Below are 20,848 nucleotides of genomic sequence, written 5' to 3'. Positions count from 1 at the left end.
GGGAATCGAACCCAGGGCTTCATGTATACAAGTCAAGCACTCTTGCCACTAGGCCATATTCCCAGCCCAAAGAGCCACAATATTGTAATAAGTGTTGCTGTCCTTTCTTGTGGTGAAATTCATGAAATTGTCAAGGAGTAGTTTATTTCATAGACAACAACAAAATCACAAACAGTACCTGATCAAACAAAAAATATGACTTGGAAACATCTTCACTGATGTACTGATTGGATAATGAATATACAAATATTTCATTATTCTAAACCTTCATCAATAAATGAAAATACCACATGCATACAGACTTACAAATTTTATGATACATCTTTAGTCAAATTGTTTATATATGCAGAAGTAAGTGCTACACAAAAATTCTGCCTCGGAAACTTCCTAGTGTACTGATGGTCCTGGAATTGGACTTTTAGTGGGAGTGGAGACCCTTGGGAAGACTTAGGAAGTGGAGATTATTGTGGTAAAACATCTGGGCCTTTGGTGAGAGATTCTAAGGAAGAGGCCTACACTCAAAATATTCAGAGAAATGATGAACAACAACAGCAGCAGCAACAACATCAACAAAACAACTTGTTATATGGGAGCAAGCAGCTCCTACCTGTAATTCTATCTACTCAGGAAGCTGAGATATGAGGATTAGTGTGTGAAACGAGCTTGGATAGGAAATTCTATGAAACTCATATTTCCAAGTAACCGGCAGCTAAGTGCCAGAAGTGAAGATGTGGCTGAAATGGTAGACTATCAGCCTTGAGTGAAAAATCTAAGCAAGAATGGGCGTCCCTGATTTCAAGCCCCAGTACTAGTTTTAAAAAGTTATCTATCGGGGCTGGGGATATAGCCTAGTGGCAAGAGTGCCTGCCTCGGATACACAGGCCCTAGGTTCGATTCCCCAGCACCACATATGCAGAAAACGGCCAGAAGCGGCGCTGTGGCTCAAGTGGCAGAGTGCTAGCCTTGAGCGGGAAGAAGCCAGGGACAGTGCTCAGGCCCTGAGTCCAAGGCCCAGGACTGGCAAAAAAAAAAAAAAAAAAAGTTATCTATCTATCCATCCATCCATCATGTATCTATTTATCATCTGTCATCTATCTATCTATATCTAGTTATTGTGCTTGTAGACATTTATCTGAGCTTCATTCCTAAAGGGTTACAATCAAGGCTAAAATTGAAACACCAAGTTTTGAGCTAGGAATGTTGCTCAGTGATAAGAGTGCCAGCTTGGCACATGCGAAGTCCTAGAGTTTAAGTTCCAGCACCAAAAACGCACAAAGCAAAAACAACAAAAACACAGGAAGTTTTCTTTTTTGCACTTAATACTGGGGTTTATTTGTGGAGGAATATGTCTTGTTAAAAGATGTATGAAAAAAAGTTAAAGAAAGGTGTACGCTTGGTAATTTAAAGCCAGTTTATAGAAGACTGTCTGCATTCAGTAATTGCCCAAGAGGAGAGGAAAACAAACCCCAAATATATTCAAGGTCTTTCTAAAGTAAAGGACAAGGTGTTAAGATTTCACAATAGCAAGTCTGTGTGAAAGTTTCTCTTATCAGGTTAGGTAAATAAAATGGCTTAATTATTTACAATCATACTGTGAGGAAAAATAGAACTTTGAGAAAAACTCACACATGAAGGAAACAAGACAAAATTTCCAGCTTTGTTCCACAAAGTACAAACTCACAGCAATGTCAAAATTCTCCATCTATCTATTTTGAAGGCTGAGATTTGCAGATATGCATCAGGATTTTGCCTATTGTGTATCATTAATGTAACATTTAAAATTACTGTGTAAGTAAGTGTATGTTACCATTTCATCTATACTTAATTATATTTGAATTTTTATTTGCTGTAACAAAGGCAATTTATAATTTCCATTAGGTTTTGCATTTTTAAAAACTGTAATACACAACTTGACAGAATGGCTGATTGTTAAATTATGTTAGTATTGTGACTAGTCACTTGAAATGTCAAGGAACAGAGAATCTTGTTTACACTTGATCTTAGACAAAAGGCCAAAGTGATAGAGTATCTTGTTTGTGACTATGACTTTATGGCCTTTTTAAATTTTTTCATGTAGTAAGAGCCTTTCTGTTGGAAGGGAAAACTAAAAAAATGACTTTCTGCTGTATAAACTGGTATCTGTAGGTTACTTGTAGATTAAAGCTTATGTGTGAATAAAACATTTACTGAAACACTATTTTTTAATTAAGAATTGACCTCCATTAAAACAGACATCACTGTAATCTTCTGGAATACAATTTGGCAATATTTGTACAACATAAGTAATCATTTTGTCCTTTAGCTTTAGTAATGTTAAATAATTCATTTAAAAATGTTTGCACAAATTTGCAATACGTATGTTAAAACACAGTTATTATCTCTCCATTTGGTTGCCTAACAGACACTGTCTTAGTCTCTTTTTGTGCTACAACAAATACCACAGAGTGAGTTATTTATAAGTAGTAGGAATTTATTTCTCACTGTTCTCTATTTTTGAAAAGTAGAAATACAGGCAATTAGTCCCACTTATTCAATTGCAGATAGTGCCAAACCGATGGTTTTCATAGTAATAGCACTGAGGGGGAACAAAGCTTTGGAGCATTGATTCTAAACTTAGATTCAGATCGTAAATGTGCATACATCTCTCGCATACTTCATTTCTTCTTGGTTTTGTGACCAACCAGTGCTTCAAACTGAATATTCTGTACACGGCTTATAGCTGCCAATGCACGTTCAGGAAGAAACCTGCATTTGAAAAAGGATGGAAATATTTCAATTTAAACATTCTTGCCATCACAGTCTCTCCTTTTGTTTTGTTGTCAATCAAAATGCCCTAAGTTATCCGGCTTGTCTTCCTTCCCAATGTCTGTCTCTGTCCGTCAGATGTGTATGACATGTTCCTCAAAGTCCTATTAAAAAGCAGCTTGTAGGTTGGGGGCTGGGGGCTCATATTTGTAATTCTTGCTCCTCAAGAGGGTGAGATCTGAGGCTCACCGTTCGAGGCCAACCTGGGCAGGCAAATCTGTGAGATTTTTATCTCCAATTAAGTAGCAAAAAGCTGGGCTGGAAGGAAGTACGGCTCAAGTGGCACAGTGCCAACTCTGAGTGAAAAAGGCAAGGGAAAGTGTGTAACTCTGAGTTCCAGCCCAGTGAGTCATGGGATCAGCTTGTATTGTTTACTTGTATTGTTGACAGATGTTCACTTCCCTGCTTGGGATGGGGGGGATGGGAAGGTGGGTGAATAAGCAGAGACAGACTGGATCTGGGAGGAGAACAAGCATAGGAAGAGAGCTTGTGTAGGACTTTGAACTACACACACCAGGAAACTTTCATATTAATAATTATACCTGCTAATAAAATTGCCTCTGTCACAAGAGTTAAGTGCAGAGAATATGAACAAGTTGCTGCTGCTGCTGAACTACCATGAGAACTCCATAATGATACAACACATTTTTGAGGAGCCCAGAATTGTGGAGGGATGTGTTTTCTGTCATGTGCATATCTGCTCTGATTTATTTTTATTCTATTTTGTTTTATCTGTTTTATTTTATTACTTTTTTGCTATGAGTGTATGTGCCAGTACTGGGGCTTGAACTGTGCCTCACACTGTTATTGGACCTTTTCATTCAAGGCTGGCACTCTACCTCCTGATCCACGCCTGCATCACCCTGCTCTGGTTTTAGAATTTCAGCATGAATATGACCTGTTTTAACCAAAGAGGTTAGAAGTAGAAGGATGAACGAATATGCTAACTATATTAATAGCAAAGTAGACTTCAACACAAAGAATTTTACTAAAGTACTTTTAATAGCGCTACTAAAGAAATTGTAATAAAACTCTTCTCATTAAGAAAATTGCAGCCATGAGCAATGAGTCAAGGAAGGGTGAGAGCCTGAGTTCAAGCCCCAGAACTACACACACACACACACACACACACACACACACACACACAAACACCCCACAAAACCACAGGTCACTAATGAGATGAAGGTTGAAGGATTGTGAGTTTTAAGCCTTTAAGCCAGACTGGGCTATATAATAAGACTTTATTTCAAGAAAGTAAAACAAAAATGAAGAAACAAAAAAGACCCTCTTTGCACAACACCTTGTAAAAAAATTTATGTCCAATTAATAAAAATAAATAAAAAAAAAAGAAATTAAGTTGAGAAAGAGAGAAAAAAAAAGGAAAAAAAAAGAAAAAAAAAGAAAAAAAAGAAGAAAAAAAAAGAAAAAAAAAGAAACAAAAAAGAACAAGATGAAGTAAAAAAAAAAAGGAGGGGGAGAAGGACTAGGAAGAGTAAAAGGAGAGATTACAGAAAAAAAAGAAGAGGAGAAAGATAAAGAGGTAGAAGAGATGAGGATATGGAGAATGAAATTACTGAAGAGAATGAAAGAGAAAAAGAAGGAAGAGGAAGAAGAAATTACAGGAGGAGGAGGAGGAGGAGGAGGAGGAGGAGGAGGAGGAGGAGGAGGAGGAGGAGGAGGAGGAGGAGGAGGAGGAGGAGGAGGAGGAGGAGGAGGAGGAGGAGGAGGAGGAGGAGGAGGAGGAGGAGGAGGAGGAGGAGGAGGAGGAGGAGGAGGAGGAGGAGGAGGAGGAGGAGGAGGAGGAGGAGGAGGAGGAGGAGGAGGAGGAGGAGGAGGAGGAGGAGGAGGAGGAGGAGGAGGAGGAGGAGGAGGAGGAGGAGGAGGAGGAGGAGGAGGAGGAGGAGGAGGAGGAGGAGGAGGAGGAGGAGGAGGAGGAGGAGGAGGAGGAGGAGGAGGAGGAGGAGGAGGGACATTACAGGCCAGGTGGATTTGGTTAAGGAAGAAATGGTACCAAACTCACACAAACTATTGCAGAAGACAAAAGAGGAGAGGCTACTCTTCAATTCAGTCTGTAAAGCCTAATTACTCTGAAACAATGTCAGGGAAAGGTATATCCAGGATTGGTTTGTCCTTTAAAATGAATTAATGTAGGGCTGGAAGTGTGACTCAGGTGGTAGACAAGAGAGTGCAAGCCTGGGAATCAGAATCCCAGTTCATTTCCCCCCACCCCCTAAAAAGCATCAAAAGTACCATCAAACTGTTTTTGGTAAAACTCTTATCAAAGTGCTGGTGGCTTGCACCTGTAATCATAGCTACTCAAGAGGCTGAGATCTGAGGATCACAGTTTGAAGCCAGTCCCAGTAAATAGTCCAGGAGACTCCTTATCTTCAATTAGCCACCAAAAAAATCAGAAATAGAGCTGTAGCTCAAGTGGTAGAGGGCTAGCCACGTGCCCAAAAGCTTAGGGACAGTGCAGGCTTTGAGTTCAAGCACCACGAATGACCCAAAAACAACAACAGTAATAATAAAGGGGAAATTTCTTAACATGCCAAAGGGCATAGCTGTCATTGTACTCAGTCATGAAAGACTGCACACTTTTCTCTTAGATCAGGAAGTGCTCTTGCATTCATATCCTCTCTTACCCTGTTTGATATTGGACTGGAGTGTCCAGCAAGTGCATAGAGAGAAGAAAGGCATATAAATTGTAGAGGAAAAAGTGCAAGTGTCTTTTTCACAGGTAATATGATTATTATGTAAAAAGAATCTGTAGGAATCTCCAGAAAAATTTAGCAAGGTTAGAAAATTAAATGTCTGGTAAGATTGCAGAATGTAAGCTCAAAATACAAAAATCTAGTAGATACCAGTAGCCAACAATGGGGAAGAGAAACTTTTTAAAAAATGCTATTTGCAATAGCATCATCAAAACCACAAAATACTTTGTGATACATCTGACAAAAGATGTGTGAAACTTGAACACCAAACACTTTGAAAACATCTAAAGATTTTAAAGAATATTTCTAAAGAAAAAGACATACTGTGTTCTTGGATTAGATGACTTAACACTGTTGATGTTAATTTTCCTCCAACTGATGGACAGATTCAAAGCAATTCCAATAAAAATTTTTGTTAAAAAATACAGCCTTTGTTAGCTATGCTACTATCTTATGTACTCTTAAAACTATTTTTCCATATGTGGAAGTTATAGCTAAATTATAAGCAAATAAAAATATATACAGGTCATATGCATAGATGCATATGCAAATTGACTATAACCTCATATACACAGGGGAGGATTCCCATGGTGTAACTCCTTTGAACAAGTAACAGCTTAACACAGTGAATACCAGGCCTGGGACCTGTGTGGTTGGGGGTTGGGAAAGTCAAGGGATGGAAGGACAACCTAATGGAAAGAGGAAGAGTAGGCAGATGGACTCATAATTCTCAGTGTACACACATGAAAATGGAGCAAGGTAACTTGATATGAGTGGGGTTGGGAGATGGAGGAGGAAGATGGGAGGGTCAGCATTGATTAAGATGCAGTGTACTCAAAAACTATATGTTGGACCAAAATCCCTTTGTACAACTATATAAAGATATTAATAAACAAAATAAACCTCCCTCAAACAACAGCAACGTTGTTTTTCTTTTGGTTTGAATAGTTTTCAGCAAAGATTGGGTAGAGATGGTAGGTATAGAGAAAAGGATCTATTCTTTTTTTCTTTTTTCTTTTTAGAACGGATAAGGCAATAATAGAGGCAATGTAACTCTCCACTGAAGAATAGAGAGTTTCCATGGCAACTTTCACAACAAAAGATTGTCCATAATAATAGTTCTATTTGTGTCTTAATAGTTCTGATCTTTTGTGCTCTACTTACTTTTCCAGGATTAGAGAAATATTGATATATGATGGGACAAAAATCATTTTCTTGTTGGTAAGTACTCCATCTATCAGCTTTCTTGCAACTTCATCTGACTCTAAAACCGGCCACAATCTATGATAGAAAAGAAAATACATTTATTACAAGAAATGTATCCAATGCCTAACGTATGAAACTGTAACCTCTCTGTACATCAGTTTGATAATAAAAATTTGAATAAAAAAAAGAAAATACATTTATTTCTATTTTTCTGGTATCTGTTTATTTAGTTTGGTGCTAGGGATTAAACCCAGAACCTTACCTATGCTAAGTATATGTCCTACCCCCTGAACTGCATAGACATCTTTTCATTTTCAATTTTTCCAAATTAGTAAGAGCAACAAAATCAACCTTTTCACCAAATTTGCACTTTGGCTAGGTGCCTGTGGTTCATGTCTATAATTCTAGTTACTTAGGAGGCTGAGATCTGAGGATTGAGTTCAAAGCCAGCCCATGTAGGAAAGTCTGGGAGATTATTATCTCCAATTAACCACCAAAAAGCTGCAGGTGGAGCTGTGGCTCAAGTAGAAGAGCACCAGTCTTGAGCAAAAAAGCTAAGGGACAGTATCTATGTGCTGTTCAAACTCCGCCCAGTATTGACACACGGAAAAATTTGACCTACCATTTATTTGTTGACTAGACTGCTCAAACACTGTTTCGAGGCCTTACATGTATCGTATAATCTTATTTTCATAACAACCCAATGAGATGGGGATGTTAGGATTCCATTTGGAGGCCTGATTCCTAGGTTAGATAAGTGTCTTCAGCCCACCGTTCCTCTTGGCATTCATCTTCATATCCCCCCTCCCACCCATGCCTGGCACCTGCGTGGGGGTTAATCCTTTTCCTGAGCACAAATAAATACCAGTTGCTAAGTTATTGGTAGCTGGTCGATCCTGCTAGTTGTGTGTGTGTGTGTGTGTGTGTGTGTGTGTGTGTGTGTGTGTGTGTGTGTATTAGTCCTGGAACTTGAACTCAGGGTCTGAGTGCTGTCCCTGAGTTTCTTTTGCTCAAGGCTATCCATCTACCACTTGAGACACAGCCCCCTTTCTGTGATTAATTGGAGATGAGATTATCATGGCTTTTCCTGCCTGGGTTGGCCTTGAACCATGATAATCAGAACTCAGCCTTCTTAGTAGCTAGGATTACAGGTAGCACCAGTGTCTGGCTCCTAATATGATTTTTACAACCCCCTTCACTTATTTAATTTCAGGAGTTAACCCAAAATTAATTAATTGAGTAAAGCTAACTCAGTAATATTGGCAGAAAGAAGAAATACCCTCCTGTCCTTTTTTTTTTGGTGCTGGTCCTGGGATTTGAATTCAGGCTCTGAGCTTTTTAGCTCAAAGCTCGCATTGTACCAGTTGGAACCTCAGCTCCACTTCTTGGGTTTTTTTTTTTCGGGGGGGTGGGTTCATTGGAGATATGAGTCTCACAGACTCTCTTACCTGGGTTGGCTTTGATCGCAGCCCTCAGATCTCTCTTGAGTGGCTAGGATTACAGGTGTGACTACTAGCAACTAGCTCCCCCACTTTCTTAAGGTGAGAAGCTTCAAATTTCGCATATGATTTTCTTACCAGTTTCTTGTGCCCTGTTTTCATCTTCCTGTGATTCTTTCTCACCTTGTGCTTGGGTTTTTGGTGAATCCAGTATTCACAAAAACTGGGCAGAGACATGAGGTCTTGATCCCGGTTTTTCCCAGGGCCTCAAGTTCTGCCGTGAGACCCTTGTGGAAGCCAACGGCAGCGAACTTGCTGGAACTGTAAGACAGTCACCCTGGTATTGTTATGAAGGAAGCAGGGCCATGCCACAGACCCCAGCTTCCTGTGAACAGCAGTAGCATTTGTTTCAGAACAAAAAACTAAACACCCAGAATCTTCTAGTTGAGATTTTCCTGAGAGGATAAAACAGACTTTCATTTTCATTTTCTTATGCTATTTAACAGAATTCTGAATTTCCTTTGTCTTTTTGGTGCTAGAGATTGAACACACACAGGGCCTTGAACATGCTAACAATCCACTCTGCCACTGAGCTATACCCTCAGCCTCCATAATTCATTTCTCAACCACCAATGATGGTGAAAGAATAGTAAGAATTTTCTTGACCAGCTTGATGTAAGATTTTCCATTCAACTCATTCAAGTTTCCAAATATTTTCTAGTCACTTTACTTACTGTTGGCCAACACTTGGGATTGAACGCAGTACTGCAGGCTCACCCGACTGGTTTGCTCATGGCTGATTCTCTACTACCAGAGCCTGGCCTCCAGCTTGGCTTTTGATTGGCTATTTTGGAGCTGGAGTCTTCTGCACCTTTCTATCTGGGCTGGCTCTGAACTTCAGTCCTCGAAATCTCACCCTCCTGAGTAGCTAGGATTACAGGTGTGCGCCAAATCTCCAGGCCTTAGGTGGTGAAATTCTCATGTGGAACTTTAAGGAATTGGGCTCAGTTTTAAAAGCCATATGTGTCTGCAATGGCACCCTCCTCTGCCCTGCACAGACATTCATCTGAGTTCCTGTCACCCCTAAGACACTCTTCCTCCTCGGGTGCTCCCAGCTTTGCCTTCATCAGGGATTAAAAGTTAAATATATCGGAGAGTGCATCCCATGTCACACATGATTTGTTCCATGACTAGATGTAATCTGGAATGTGTATATATAAATAGATAAGAAATAACAATGTGGGGCTGGGGATATGGCCTAGTGGCAAGAGTGCTTGCCTCGTATACATGAGGCCCTGGGTTCAATTCCCCAGCACCACATATACAGAAAACGGCCAGTAGTGGCGCTGTGGCTCAAGTGGCAGAGTGCTAGCCTTGAGCAAAAAGAAGCCAGGGACAGTGCTCAGGCCCTGAGTCCAAACCCCAGGACTGGCCAAAAAAAAAAAAAAAAAAGAAATAACAATGTCCAAGAGCCTCTTCCATACATAATGATATTTAATATGTTGGTAGAAAACTTCCGAGATTAATATAAGGCAGAAGTAGGAAAGTGAGATATTGCCAGGATTCACAAGGAAAAGGTATTTAGCAAACAGTGCTTCCATCTCCTTTCTTTTTATGTTCATCATAGGGCATAGAATATAGTATCTGTGTCTTTTAGTCAAGTAGAGGTTCTCTCTCTCTCTTTCTCATTTATTTGTTTTTGGTGCTGGTACTGAGGCTTGATTTCAGGGCCTTGTGATTCTTTGCTTGTTTTTTGTTCAAAGATATTGCTCTACCACTTGAACCCACCAGTCTCTCTCTCTCTCTCTCTCTCTCTCTCCCTCTCTCTCTCTCTCTCTCTCTTCCCCCCCCCACACACACAGAGCAATATATTTTGATTCAGAGGTCCCTTTATCTTGGGCACCCAGGCTGTGAGAGAAATTTGTGTTCAAACCTCTGCATAGTTTGCTCCTTAGTCTGTATGTTGTCTAATTCTTTTATCAGCATCTATTTATTCCAGCATTTAATGGAATTGGATATGTCATTTTATTGTATTGGTCAACAGAGATGTTCTCAGAAAATAAAAAAGGATTTTAAATAAGATCATCTCAGTTTATCATTTTAAAGTTATTCTACTTTAAGGTAGAAATGCTATAATTATGAATTGCAGTGTTGTGAACACTTAAAAGCAGACAAATAATGCCAGGCTTACCCTGTAAGACTAGCTACTCAGAAGACTGAGATCTGAAGTTTCAGGTTTGAAGGCAACCTGGACAGACAAATCTGAGAGAATCTTACCTTCTATTAACCAACAAAATGTTGGAACTAGAGGCATGGCTCAAGTAGTAGAGTGCCACATGAGCAAAACACCTGAGCAGAGCTTGAGGCCAGCAATTCTAGCCTTAGTACTGACTCAAAAGATAAGTAAGGAAATAATGGCACCACTTGTAAGCAGTACTCACCAATACGGGATGAGATAAGGAATCACTCCGTGGCCACACACTGAAGCCACCGTGACAATGTGACCGGAATTTCTCCTTATCATGGACGGAAGAAGAGCTTTTGTGATCTGAAAGTTGATGAGCAAGCAGAGAAACAATGACACTGGCACAGAGTTTGCCAATCAGGTAGTTTTCTGTTTGTTGAGATAGAATGACATTTGAGAAAACTTTTACACTGACATGATTCTGTGATCATGTCTATACAATGGTAAGAAGAAAGAAAATGAACATTTATTGGCTTGAGCCAGCCTTGAGTGCTGTGTCCTATATATCACACCCCAGGAATCCTTCCTTCAGAAGCACTCTGGATATGTCATGTTACTCTAGTCTGGTCTTTCTTTTCTCTCTCTCCTTCCTTCCTTCCTTCCTTCCTTCCTTCCTTCCTTCCTTCCTTCCTTCCTTCCTTCCTTCCTTCCTTCCTTCCTTCCCTCCTTCCTTCCTTCCTTCCCTCCTTCCCTCCTTCCCTCCCTCCCCCTTCCTTCCTTCCTTCCTTCCTTCCTTCCTTCCTTCCTTCCTTCCTTCCTTCCTTCCTTCCTTCCTTCCTTCCTTCCTTCTTCCTTCCTTTCCTTCTTTCTTTTCCTGTCTCTTTCTTTCTATTTTTGATGTGTGTGCTAGTCCGGGGACTTGATTTCAGGGCCTGGATGTTGTCCCTGAATTTTTTGGGTTATTTTTGCTCAAGATTAGAATTCTACCACTTGAGCCCCAGTAACATTTCCAGCTTTTTGGTAATTGTTGGAGAGAAGAGTTTCATGGACTTTCCTGCCTGGGTTGGCTTCAGATCTCACATCTGACTGAGATCCTTAGATCTCAGCCTCCAGAGTAGCTAGGATTACAGGCATAAGGCACTAGAACCCAACTGGGCATTGTACTCTTGCTTGGCTTTTTCACTTAAGGCTGGTGCTCTAATACCTGAGCCACACCTCCACTTTGTCTCATGGACTTTTTGCCTAAGCAAGCTTTGAACTTAGATCCTCAGAGCTCAGTGTCTTGAATAGCTAGGAATTCAAGCATGAGCCACCAACACCAGCCCAGCCTGTCATATTATTATCATTGCTGTTTGTGTGTGGCTGGGAGTGGTGCATAGTACACAACACTGTATCATAGAGCTATGCCCCACTCCCAAACAATGTTATTATCAATACATTATGATGATGATTATTTTTATTATTGTTGTTCTGGGGTTTGAACTTGGGCTTGCTAAGTAGGCACTCTACTTCTTGAGCCATGTTCCTAGTCCAAATGATATTATTAAGGGAAAAATTCAGTTTTCAGGTCAGAAGGAATTCATTGTACTAACCTGGTAATTGGAAGAGCTGAAATCTTATGTATGTGCATCAACACGGTTTAGTAAATCAGTTGAAAGTTCCATTCTGACCCACAACCATGATGTGTCACAAGTAGATTCATTGTCTCCCCATTTGAAGCATTACTTATGACTGATATAGGAAATGGAAGTCTTTTTTTCTCCAAAAAGTTTTACCATTTTGTGAGAAATATCAAAAATATTGGATTCAAATTTTATAGACTACTACCCATAGACTCTGTGCAAATTTATAGAGCCAGAACTGTCAAACCAAGCCAGCTCAGTATTCCAGACCCATGGAAGCTGTGAGGGAAGAATGAATTTGTGTGTGTGTGTGTGTGTGTGTGTGTGTGTGTGTGTGTGTTAAACTTCTAGGTTTGGGTATGATTTGGTGTGCAGCTGTGGATAACAATATAGAAGTCTCCCAGAAGTCTGGTGGGCCTAACCAGTTCATATTAGTATGTGTGGGACTGGGGAAAAATTATCTTCCAGATCCCAAGTGTGCCCTGGTTCTATGTTAGCTTTGAAATCTTGCTTTCTATAAGACTGTTGATATTCACACTTCAGTCTCCCACTAACTAACCAATTGTAAGATCTCTCTCTTCCTTCCTCTCCCTCTCCCTCTCCCTCTCTCTCTTCCCCCTAGCGGTACTGAACTCTGAACTCAAAACCTGTGTTTGCTAGGTAGTGACTCTACCACTTAAGTTATGTACCTAGCTCTTTATTGCTTTAGTTTATTTTTCAGACTACAATCCTTTTACTTATGCCTTCTGTGCAGCTGGGATAACAGGCAAGAACCATCATATTCGGCTTGTTTGTTCAGATGAGGGGGTCTCATTAACTTTTTGCCTAGGCTAGTCTCAAACTATGACCCTCCCAATCTTCACTTCTGGAATAACAGTTATGACCTGCCACACCCATCTGTAAGAGATCTTCTGAGGTTTTACATACTTCTAAATTCCAGCATTCCTTAACTCTCAGAATTCTACCTAATTCTTATGTACATTGAAATAGTTACTTCGAATACCTTTTTGTTTCTAAAATGCCATAAAGGAGGTCACAAATGAAGGTACATTGTATACATTTCCTCTAAAGTATTGAAGAAATGTGCACTGACAACACTTAATAAAACTCCATAAACATTTGTTGAAGACTAGGTCCACATCAGGCCCTGTGTTAGGTACTTGTAGATAAGACAGACCACATGGCTCACACCCTGATAGAGTGTGTCCACTCGATTCACTTCCTTCCTCTCAGAGACTCTGGGACTTCTTCCACCCAATAAATCTGATGATCTCTATGTTAGGAAATAAATCTGGCCAATTTCTCACCCAAAGATATGAACTTGATTATGAACGTCATGCATCCTAAGAGAAGGCATCAGAGTTTGTTTTTGTTATTGCTTTTGCCAGTTCTGGGGCTTGAACTCAGGGCCTACATACTATTCCTGAGCTTCTTTTGCTCAAGGCTAGCACTCTGCCACTTGAACCACAGTGCTGCTTCTGGCCTTTTCTGTTTATTTGGTACTGAAGAATCGAACCCAGGGCTTCAAGAATGCTAGGCAAGCGCTCTACCACTAAGCCACCCTCCCAGCCATCAGAGGTATTTTTGACTCACACTCACCCAAAAGTGTCCCAGGATGTTGACCTCAAACGTTTTGGTAATCTCTTCATCCTTAGTACTAAGAAGGTCAGCTGGGTAGATTGCTCCCGCATTATTCACTAGGATAGACACATCACCCACCTCTTTCTTTACCTTTTTCAATGGAAAGAAAACATTCATGAGGCCTATTAATTACACTCAAGATTTGGGACTATCCAGGGATAGATTTTCTTTTTTACTCTACTGAGTGAAGTATCTAAAGTGTTCAGCCATGAAAAAACTTCTGGCCCAAATAGTGGATATAAAAGAATCTGTCAAAAAGATGGGCTAATTTTTTTTAACATCTATACTTCAGTAACTAGTAATGAGCTCTTTGAAAGTTTATGAACAAGATGTATGAATATAGGAAAATTAGTATTTGTGCAACTAAATCACTATCATGTTTATCATGATAATTATTATCCTTTTCTCTTTTTCTTTCTGTGTAAGTACTGCGTGCTAACCGATTGCACTCCTGGAGCTCTCTCTTTTTCTTTCTTTTTTCTTTTTGGTAGCACTAGGGCTTGAACTCAGAGCCTTATGCTTGCTAGGCAGGCTCTCTGCCACTGAGCCACACCCTCAGCCCCTAATCAAATATTTCCAAAGGGCTAACTGAATAATCCTGGTTTCACCAACTACAGGCTGCCAGGCCTTTGTCTGCCTTAACCTCTCTGAGTCTTAATGGAATTGATGAATAATAGCCAACAATCACAATGGTCAGAGCTGAGTGCCTTCCATACAAAGACATAAAGCATGTATAAACATCTATCCATCCACCCATGACATACATACACACATGTATACACACACACACACACACACACATACACACAGCTCCTTCAACTGAGTAGCTAAGACTAATTTATTTATTATCTTTAAGTGGATGTACAAAGGGGTTTCAATTCCACATGTGAATTTATGGGTACAATTCATCGTGATTAATGTTACCCCTTCCATCTTATGGCCCTCCAGTCTAATTTTCCTTTCCCACATCAGTGGCAGTGGCTACCAAGTCCTCTGCTACCCATGACCCGGGCCTCACCTGGTTCACAGAGCTGTAGATCTCCTCTCTGTTGCTGCAGTCCACCACAAATGCATGCACCTGGACCCCTAGTTTCCTGCACTCCGCTGCAGTTTCCTCAACACCATGCTGTAATTGCAAAACGCAACAATCCCCCAATTCAGCAAAGAGTGGAAAAACATAAGTCTACAGTGTGTCATAATTTGAAAGAAAACGTTTTGACTATTTTGTGACTTGGGTCCTGTAGCAGAAAAGCAAAAGCACAACAAACAACAAGCCCAAAAGAAACTAGCAAGCAAAAACATCCTTTTTTTTTTTCAGCTTTTTCTCTGGAGGTTCTGTAGTAGTTAGATTTTCTCAACCAAGCTACTTTTGCAGTTTGAAGGATACTGTGGAAGATTCGGCACTTTGATGTATCATAGAAAGACAGGTTTGAGTATAAAGAAGGAGGAAAGATTGAATCCTTAGTTTAAAACAACTTAGTTGAGTGCCAACAATGTGATAGTAATAATAGTAATAGTATGGCAAGTCAGAGTAATTCTTTTAAAAATTTTAATCTTCATTTATTTGTTCTCCATACTCTGTTTTAAAAATGTAGATCCAGGGGCTGGGAATATGGCCTAGTAGCAACAGTGCTTGCCTCATATACATGCAGCACGATTCCCCAGCACCACATATATAGAAAACGGCCAGAAGTGGTGCCGTGGCTCAAGTGGCAGAGTGCTAGCCTTGAGCGGGAAGAAGCCAGGGACAGTGCTCAGGCCCTGAGTCTAAGCCCAGGACTGGAAAAAAAAAAAAAAAAAAAAAGGGCCACCTGAAAATGTAGATCCAAGGTCGTGACCAATGTCATTGTCCTGTTGGAAGAACTTTTGTTAGTATCACCAGAAAGGCAGATCTACTGGCAACAGCTTCTTTTAATGTTTGTCTGAGAAAGTATTTCTTCTTTACTTTGAAGGACTGAAGGATTGTTTTGAAGTAGACAAAATTCTAGGTTAGTAGTTTTTTTTTCTTTTAGTATTTCATTGCAGCATTATTTGCCATAGCTAAGATATGGAACCAATCCAGATACCCCTCAGTAGATGCATGGATCAAGAAATTGTGGTATATATACACAACAGAATTTGGTGCTTTCATCAGAAAGAATGACATCACCCCATTCGTAAGGAAATGGAAAAAGACTTGGAAAAAGTCATATCAAGTGAAGTAAGCCAGACCCTAAGAAACATGGGCTCCATGGTTTCCCTCATGTGTAACAATTATATATGCTAGACATACACTGTATAGGATAGTCCTAAGCAGAGTATCACAATAGCTCAGTAGTTATGTACATATGAACATATAAAAAGATGCTAATTGAAATGAACTCCAAGATACGGAAACAAGAGGATTTTTTGTTTCTTTGTTTTTATTTGTTTTGTTTTTTTAATGTACTGTGTGAAGCTATTTCTTTTTTCTTTCACTTGTTTCCACTAGTTTATCCCCTGTTGTCATTGTTTTTGATTTGGTACCTTGTGTCTTGTATAGATACTGATCTGATTTGGGAAAGGGAAGCGGAATAACAAAATGGTGAGACAAAGGACAAAGGGTGAACCAATGCAGCAGTGATACTCACAAGACACTATGTTGGAAATGAACTTTACAATTTGGGGGGAGGGAAGCCATGGGGGGGAGGGGAAGTGGGAGAAAATTAGGAAGAGGTGAACAACGTTTGACAAGAAATGTACTCATAACGTTACTTATGTGACTGTATCCCCTCTGACAACACCCTTACAATAAAATAAAGTCAAATTTTTAAAAAGTCAGAGTAATTCTAAGCAGGTACTAGAAGCTTATGCCTGTTATCCTAGCTAGTTAGGAGGCTGAGATCTGAGGATCAAGGTTTGAAGCCCTAGCAGGAAAGTCTGTGAGACTGTTATCATCAACTAATCAGCAAAAGGCAGGCAGGGGAAGTATGGTTCAAATGTCAGTGTCCCAGCATGTACATTTTTCTTGTGTGGGACAACTTTGATTTATCCTTTTCGAAGTGAAGGGGGACGAAGGATCCTAATGTGAGAAAGATTCTAAGTGGAGAGCAGGTAACTCCCCTAAGACATAATAGGATGTTCTTCAGGTGACTGAGTGGAAATGGGCCAGGGCCACTGGCTCAATTATCATTTAGACAACAACCTTGTATACAACTCTAGGGAGCATAGACACCAATTCACTTTCCACCAACACTCAAAGGCCTCTTTTCTAAGATAAAATTATCTTAATGCTATCCCTGCCCTTTTCCTCTCCTCTCGTGTCTCTCCCCTCCTCTCTTTTCTTCTTGCCCTTGCTTTTTCTCCTCTTTGTTTCCTTTTTATTTCTTGCCCTCCATATCACTTGCCAGGCAAGAGCTCTACCATTTGTGCCACATTTCCAGTTCATTAATTTTCAGTTTGCTTTCTGATCGGGTCTTGCGCTAATTTTGCAGGGCTCACTTTGAACTGTGGGTTTTCATACCTTGGGAGGAGCAGCTGAGATTAGAGGTTTGAGCCACTGTGCTCACCTCTTGAAAAATTTGTTTTTCATTTCCCCCAAGTTTTGACACCTATTAGCTTCTATAGGGAAGATGATCAGGTTTTAAAATTACACTTTCTCGCTGGACACCAGTGTTTCACACCTATAATCCTAGCCACTCAGGAGGCTGAGCTCTGAGGATCACATTTCAAAGCCACCTTGGTAGGAAAACCCATGAGATTCTTAGCCCCATTTAACCCCAGAAAGTCAGAAGTGGAGCTATGGCTCAAGTAGTAGAGTGCTAACCTTGAGCAAAAAACTCAGGGACAGCACTCAGGCCCCCAAGTTCAAGTCCCAGGACATCCTCCCCCACCCCCATGCACACACAACTACACTTTCTCCTCTCACAGGTGCAAACTTCTCTGTGATGACGAGACAAAGATACCTGAAGAGTCCTTTCCTTTGCCTGTGGGGTTGATGCTCATCTCCTATATTAGTCAGGTGGTATTCCCTAATCTGGTGGCCTCCTTGGGGTCCTTTGTATTTCACTACCACAGGCTAAACCCTGGAGTAGCAGCCCAGAGATCAAATCCAGCAGCAAATTCAGGGTCCCTTTCATGTTTGGATTTCAGGAGTAAACTGAGGGGTGTTAGGAGTCTTTCACTGACTTCAACGTCAGCCGGAAGATTGCTTGTTGCCAGATGGCACAAATCACGATGTACTCTGCGTTTTGTCTTTGATTTCAGGTCCGCAGACAGCATTAGTAGGCAGGACTTGCATCAGGAGCTTTGACTGAAGATTTGTCTTTCTCCAGTGTTATCACGGAGCTAGCACACAGCAAGTAGGATTGCCTTGTATTTATGCTTTAGGGTCAGCTCCACTGGGCACAGCCCCTTGCCTGGTCACTGAGTCCCAAGGCAGTGTTTTAGTTCAAAGGCTGTGCCTAATCTCTTCAAAGGCAAAAAGAATTAGTTACAAAAGGCCACTTGGTACCTTCCTGGACCAAAGGGAATCAGAGTTACATTGACAGCCTTACAGTGAATTATGGAACATCTTCAAAGAGAATTTACAAGGCTGGATTCTTTGCCCTCCAGGCTAAAAGAACTTTTAAATAACTTTACGTAGGACTTTTTTTTTCTAATTTTTAGTTTTCTCTTATTATTAGATTTTTTTTTTTCCAGTCTTGGCACTTGAACTCTAGGTCTGGGCACTGTCCCTGAGTTTGTGCTCAAAGAACTTGAACCACAATTCTGCTTCTGACTCTTGTGGTTAATCGGAGATAAGAATCTCACAGACTTTTTCTGCCTCAGCTGGCTTTGAATTTTGATTTTCAGATCAAAGCACCTTGAGTAGATAGGAGTACAGATGTGAGCCACCAGTGCCCTGTTTATTACTAGAAATTTTAAAATAAAAAAATGTAGGAAATACCAAATTTGAGAGACACAGGGTAAAAAAAAAGACAAACAACTACAAAAGCAGTATAATACTTGCAAAACTGTTTGGTGTAAGTGAACTGAACACCTGGGGGGGGGAGGAAGGAGGGGGGGTATGAGGGACAAGGTAACAAACAGTACAAGAAATGTATCCAATGCCTAACGTATGAAACTGTAACCTCTCTGTACATCAGTTTGATAATAAAAATTTGAAAAAAAATGTAGCAAGCATAGTCCACTCTCCCCAAAATGCATCTGGAAAGATATTGGAGATTAAATTTAATCAAGTCTTGTTCATGGACTTATAATATTTACACATATTTTTAAAAATCAATATTGGAGAATAGCAGACAATCTCAATTTGTAACTTCTTGTCTCTTCTAAAAGTTTCACGGGAATCTCTTAAAAATTCAGACCTATTTTATCAACTCATCACTTACATAAATATCTATATCTGCTAAAGAAGTACAAACTTTTTTTGAATAGTGTTCTCTACCATCTGGAAAGAGCCAGACAATTTGTTCCTTAAGTTTAAGAGACAGTTGGAAGTCACTTAGAAAATAGTGACCAATGAGACATGACAGTAAAGATCATGAGAAAAATAATTTAATGACAAAAATCTCAATGTGACATTTAAAATTCCAATCAGCTTCTTAAAAAATACTTAAGCCAGCCCTGGCAGGAAAGTCTGTGAGACTCTTATTTCCAATTAATCACCAGAAAATTGGAAGTGGAGTTGTGGCATAAAGTGGTAGAGCACTAGTCTTGAGCAAAAGAGTTCAGGGACAGCATGCTCAGGGCCTGAGTTCAAGTCCCATGACAGACAAAAACAAAAGCTAAGTGAGAGCACAAGGCCCATAGTTTAAGCCCTAGTATCGCACATGCACGTGTACACACATATACACATGCATACACTTTTTAAAAGTATGAAAATTATTCTTTGCTTGACAAAATGTCACTGACCAAATTTGGCCCTTTGCAGTAACTTGTAGTTTTTGCCTCCCTCTGAGAGATTGTTCCTATTGCAGAAATTTAAAACAAACAAATAAACAAACAATGGAGTATAGGAGAATGCAAGTGACCTAATTTCAACAGAATTGACAGGTGCTAGCTACTGCATCTTCATTATCAACCTCAAAGACTGCACATAAAGTCATTGCCTAGCTGGGCACCAGTGAGTCATATCTGTCACCCTGGCTACTCGGGAGGCTGAGGTCTGGGCACTGTAGTTTGAAGCTAGCCAGAGCAGGAAATTCCATCAGACTCTATCTCCAATGAACACTAGGGGAAACAAAGCCAACAGTGGAGCTGTAGCTCAAGTGTAAACCATTTGCCTTGGACAAAAAAGCTCAGAGACAGCACCCAGGTCCTGAGCTCAAGCCCCAGGACTGACACAAAACAACAGCAACAACAAAAATGTCACAACCAATCTAATGTATATGTACAGTAAGACTCCAGGGAATTTATCAAACTCTGAAAAAGAAAAATCCAAAGAGAAGCAGATGCTAATTCAAATCATTTAGAAAATAGGTGTCTCACTTTGTAACTTAAAAAGCCTAGCAGGTGCTTTTGTTACCTTATTAATGTCCCATAGAACCAGTCTGCTTTTCCGCTTTGCGAATTCATAGGCAGTCAGCCTGCCTATTCCATGCCCAGCTCCAGTGATGAGAACAATCTCTCCCGCCACAGATTTTCTCCTTTGGGGAAGGCAAAACTTCACCAGTGCCTCCAAGTAGGAGTAGAGAATGGTCAGCAGAAGCAGCAGCAGATCCAGGACCATGTTCATGATTTCACTCGGTCCTCTTCCGGCTGCTCAGTCCTTGTATAGTTCTAGGAAAGAGATCCCCACAGCTCAGAGCTCCAGAGGGTGGCAGATGGTAGGTGCCAGACGGAAATGAAGGCTTGATCTAGGATTTCCCATGAGGTTTTGAAGCAATGCCAGGTCTAGTAAGAGCTCAGTACCGGTCAAGGGGACCCAGCACCATGTGCCCTTTGGACTTGCTTATCTGGGGAGCCTTGTGTCCACAGGTCAATATGAACTTTTGCCCGTGGAAGCAATGCTAGAGCGATTGCGTCAGCTAATGGCTTGTTGATCAGACAGTTCAGAAAGCCTTTCAGTGGAGTAGGATTCTTAATACTATAGCTGAGGAACTTTTACTGAGATTAACTTATCCTAGTATGAAGAAAATACACATTAAATCTTAAAATGCCTGATTTCCTTCATGTTTTTTCTTTTCTCTTCTCAGTGTGTGGTGCTCACAAGCTTGAGGACAAGCTTTGTGCATGCTATGCAGGCACTCTGCAACTGAGCTATATCCCCCAGCCTTC

The 20,848-nt window shown here is 40.4% G+C and overlaps 1 protein-coding gene across 1 annotated transcript; it reads right to left on the bottom strand.

Moving 5' to 3' along the window:
- Positions 1-2,481: 2,481 nt before the first annotated feature.
- On the bottom strand, positions 2,482-20,353 carry Hsd17b13 (hydroxysteroid 17-beta dehydrogenase 13). Its single transcript, XM_048364310.1, has 7 exons — positions 20,097-20,353; positions 14,628-14,735; positions 13,568-13,699; positions 10,603-10,709; positions 8,345-8,482; positions 6,681-6,797; positions 2,482-2,745 (listed from the first exon to the last, which is right to left on the bottom strand). The coding sequence occupies exons 1-7, from the start codon at positions 20,304-20,306 to the stop codon at positions 2,655-2,657; spliced, it is 903 nt and encodes a 300-aa protein (XP_048220267.1). The 5' UTR covers positions 20,307-20,353; the 3' UTR covers positions 2,482-2,654.
- Positions 20,354-20,848: the final 495 nt, after the last annotated feature.

The sequence above is a fragment of the Perognathus longimembris genome, chromosome 16 (assembly GCF_023159225.1).
Source record: "Perognathus longimembris pacificus isolate PPM17 chromosome 16, ASM2315922v1, whole genome shotgun sequence".
NCBI classification, from domain to species: Eukaryota; Metazoa; Chordata; class Mammalia; order Rodentia; family Heteromyidae; genus Perognathus; species Perognathus longimembris.
Note: the sequence above shows the minus strand (reverse complement) of the source record. Positions and strands in the feature narration are given on the sequence as shown.